The following is a 3,605-nucleotide window of genomic DNA, read 5'->3' on the forward strand; positions in this document are numbered from 1 at the left end:
ACATCAACTCTGTAGCTATGCCAAATGGCCTCAGGCCTCCAGGGTGTAACACAATAAACAATTGGAGGGGTGGGGTAGAGCCATCCACGCATGTTGGGGTCCTGTCATATGCTGAGCAAATGTGTCTGTGCCACCAGCAACCTTTGAACCCATGCTCCTTAGGAGTGGGGGCAAGAGGGAGATCAAGGGCTGTGCTCTCTGGGCCCCAGTGACTCCAACTGGCCAGACCTAGGAGCACCTGGGACCCAGCCCAGGCAGCGACGCACTAGAGATGTGGACAAGATCCTGGCTCTGTGCCAAGGGCCAGGCCAGGCCTTGTGGTACTCACCTCGCTTGAGCAGGCTGGCCCGGTAGCGGCCCTCCAAAGTGCAGTTCCAGCGCTCAAAGCGGAACTGATACTGGCACTCAAGCGCACTCATGCTGACTGCCTCCACCAGTGTCTCGGCCACGCCTGGGTCCCGGCGGCACATGCGCCGCTGCTTACGCTCCAGCTTCAACCGATCGCAGGCCTTGTAGTGTGCCTGGGCAGCCGCCTCTGGCTCCAGGGTCAGTGGGAGGATGGTCAAGGGCTCGCTGCCTGTCAGCCTGTGCACAGAGAGGTGAGAGTGAGCCTCGTCCACAGTGGGGAGCCTGGCAAGAGATGTAGGTACTGGGGACAGCAGAACTAGGCTGGCCAAGCCTGGCTGGACGGCATGGTGGCCACAGGACAGGAACCATGCTGGCCCATCACGAGGGGCAGGAGCAGAAGCAGGCCCACAGAGAGGCTGGAAAGAACCTAGAAAGAATCAGCCATGGGACAGGCAGGCAAGAGGGCCCCAGTCATCAGACCCTCCCTGGACCAGGCCTCCATGCCCATCCTGCGTAACTGCTATAGGATGCTTCCTGGCCCCTCTGCACCAGCTGCCAATGAGCCTACCAACAGCTACCCAGCTATCTCTGCTGCTGACCTGCGCACAATAGCTTCAGGGAGTCCAACTGATATCATACACCCCAACACAGACACTCATGTCCACTACACCTTCTGCCTTCCTCGGCCCCAGGTGACCCACAACACCCAGTGTGTGGACCTCCACCCTCTGCAGTCAGCAGCTGGGGTGGCTCACAGTCCCATAGCCCCTACAGTTGGACCTGGCTTAGTCCCTCCTCACAGCCTCCCTGTAGCTTATGCAGATGCCACTGTGGTCTGACCAGGGTCTCCCAGCCTCAGGACCCAGGCATGAGACTGAGCAGCAGCTCCTGGTTCTTATGCAGATCCACCCCTCTTGGCCCAGCCTCAAGGTCCTTATTTGTACAAGGAGGCAGAACAAAAGCCCATCCCCACAGGCCACTCCCCAGGGACCACTAAGCCATCTCCCACTAGCTCTAGCTCTTCACATGATCCCTGCTCCCACTCCTAGGACCAAGACCAGTGCACCTGTCTTGCTGTTCCAGGGGCCTCAGCTACTTTCACTTTCCAGCCACACACTCTGCTCTCCCCAGCCACTGTACTTTCTCCAGACTCAGCTTCACCTTCATGGGTTGTCGTGGGTGTTCCTCAGTAGACAGTAGCTCCCTGGGCCTCCCTCCAGGCTGAAGCACACATTTCCCAAGAGCTGCTTGCTCACAGGTTCTCCTCACAGCTTTGCTGAGCCTGGCACGACCCACTGTGATTGTGAGCTAAGTTCCTGGCCATCCCAGAAAGTCTGAGCCCTGATCTCTGACCTGTGAGGCCATCCCCACATCACCGGCACTGACCATCATCCTGGGATTGACCACTCTCCTCAGACTCACAGGTTTCAGCACCCAGACGGATGGACTACACATCTGGGCCTCAGGTACATCCACCTTGGAAAGGAGGAGTGTCCATCTGGACACAGGCAGGACTCATAGTCCCCCTCTGCCACTAAAGTGTCCCTGGAAACAAGCTCCCCTGACCCCTACCTCCAAGCAGATGCCAGTGGCAATGCTGTGGACTCAGGCTCCTCTGAGAATCACTTGGGGTACCAGCTTTGGAAGCTCCCTTCCAAATGAGACCCCATTTGGAAGGGGTGGGGGTAAGTAAGGTCTTTGGAGAGACAGCACCTGTGGGGTCAGAGGATGGACACTACACTGGAATGAAGTTGGTGAGAGACCTCAGGGTAAAGGACAGAAGCACAGTTCACACCAGAGTCCCCAGGGACACCCACTAGGTCAGGATAAGGCTGCTGAGTAGGCAAGGTCAGAACCCAATCATAGAGGCCCTGAAGCTTCACAGTGGCCAATGATGTCATTCCAAGGGCTTGAAGGGGCTGAGCAGAGGGAATAGGGTCCCTCCTAGGAACATGGGAGGTGGCTTGTGGATATCCGGGCCTCATTCACAAACTGAATGAGGGCTGAATTCACAAACGGCCCTAAGTGCAAGGGCTGGAAACAAGAGGCCACAGGACAGCTGCCCATGAGGAGTCCAGCCAAGCTGAGCCCAGGGCAGGGGATAGACTGAGGAGGCCCAGCACAGCAGGAACCACGAGGGGAAGAGCCACACCCCACACACAAAGACAGCTCACATGGTGGAGCCCTCCATCCCCAGACAGGAATGTCACAGCTGTGCCCAGAATGGCATGCCACCCAGAAAGGCTCTAGCCTCCCACCTGCACATGATCCAGGCTGGGACTCTCCAAGTCTGACTAAGCTCTAAGCCAAGACATCCCAGCACCCAAGGGAACTTCCTACCGACCAGGAAGGTGATGGAGGGAACCTGGGATGGCCAGCTGTAAAGTACAGTTGTGGATGTGGACAGGAGGAAGGGATTGAAGGGGCAATGGGGAGGGAGTTGGAGAGCAGAAGGAAGGGGACGCTGCTCCCAAGGCCACTTCATCTGACTCTCAGCCAGCCTGAAGATGTCAAGGCAGTCTATGTCTATATTCTGCCCATGGAGGGTGGAGGCCAAGGGTTCCCTCACCTGGGACCAGCCCCCCCCAACTTTGTACTGAGAGACTAAAGAGGACAGGAGACCTCTCATCAACTCCAGGCCAGTTTTCCCTGATTTCTATACCAGAGACACTGATGTTAGGAGTTCCCCACCCACCTGGGGCCAGCCTCCCCACTCCCCAGACTCTTGTATAGGGGGGCTAAAGAAGGGAAGAGGCCTCCCGCTTTCCAGGGACCCCACCCTGGCCAGGGTCAGCCTGCTCTCACCCCTATACAAGGGACACTGAAAACTCTAGACCTTCTATCTGGGGCCAGTAGCCTCATCTGTTGAGTACAACCACTGGCCAGGGTGGGGCCAGAGCCTATGTGGGGCACAAAAAGCAGGTTTAATGGGGATGAGCTACAAAGCCCAGTCTTTCTGGGACTCTCCCTATATTATGCAGACAGCAAAACAAGTCTGGGTGCTCCTGGGTGGTGTGGGGACTCAGCTGGGGGTTGCAGAGCCAGATGCCTTGCCCTCTAGCCTTAGGATGCCCACCACATGCCTCTGGGAGTCCTGGGACCAGTGGTGGCTCCATAAATGCAGCTGCAGACAATTGACCCTGTTCTAACGCCAGGCAGGATCTGCATATTGCACTGTCTGCACTGGGCAGAAGGGCATGGAGAAAGGGTCAAGCCCAGCCTGGAAGTGGCCAGGGCCAAGTAGTCACTGAATTCCA

The 3,605-nt window shown here is 57.3% G+C and overlaps 1 protein-coding gene across 1 annotated transcript in view; it reads right to left on the bottom strand.

The window, feature by feature from the left end:
* The window catches only part of WNT9A (Wnt family member 9A), a 10,858-nt gene extending 8,609 nt beyond the window's left edge, over window positions 1–2,249 (bottom strand). Inside the window, exons 1-2 of the mRNA XM_027771212.1 lie at window positions 2,144–2,249; window positions 329–775 (exon numbers count right to left, since the gene is read on the bottom strand). Of these exons, the coding sequence (XP_027627013.1) occupies window positions 329–775; window positions 2,144–2,249 (553 nt within the window). The remainder of the gene's footprint in view (window positions 1–328; window positions 776–2,143) is intronic.
* Window positions 2,250–3,605: the final 1,356 nt, after the last annotated feature.

Source organism: Tupaia chinensis, unplaced genomic scaffold, assembly GCF_000334495.1.
Source record: "Tupaia chinensis unplaced genomic scaffold, TupChi_1.0 Scaffold000197_1, whole genome shotgun sequence".
Taxonomy (NCBI): domain Eukaryota; kingdom Metazoa; phylum Chordata; class Mammalia; order Scandentia; family Tupaiidae; genus Tupaia; species Tupaia belangeri.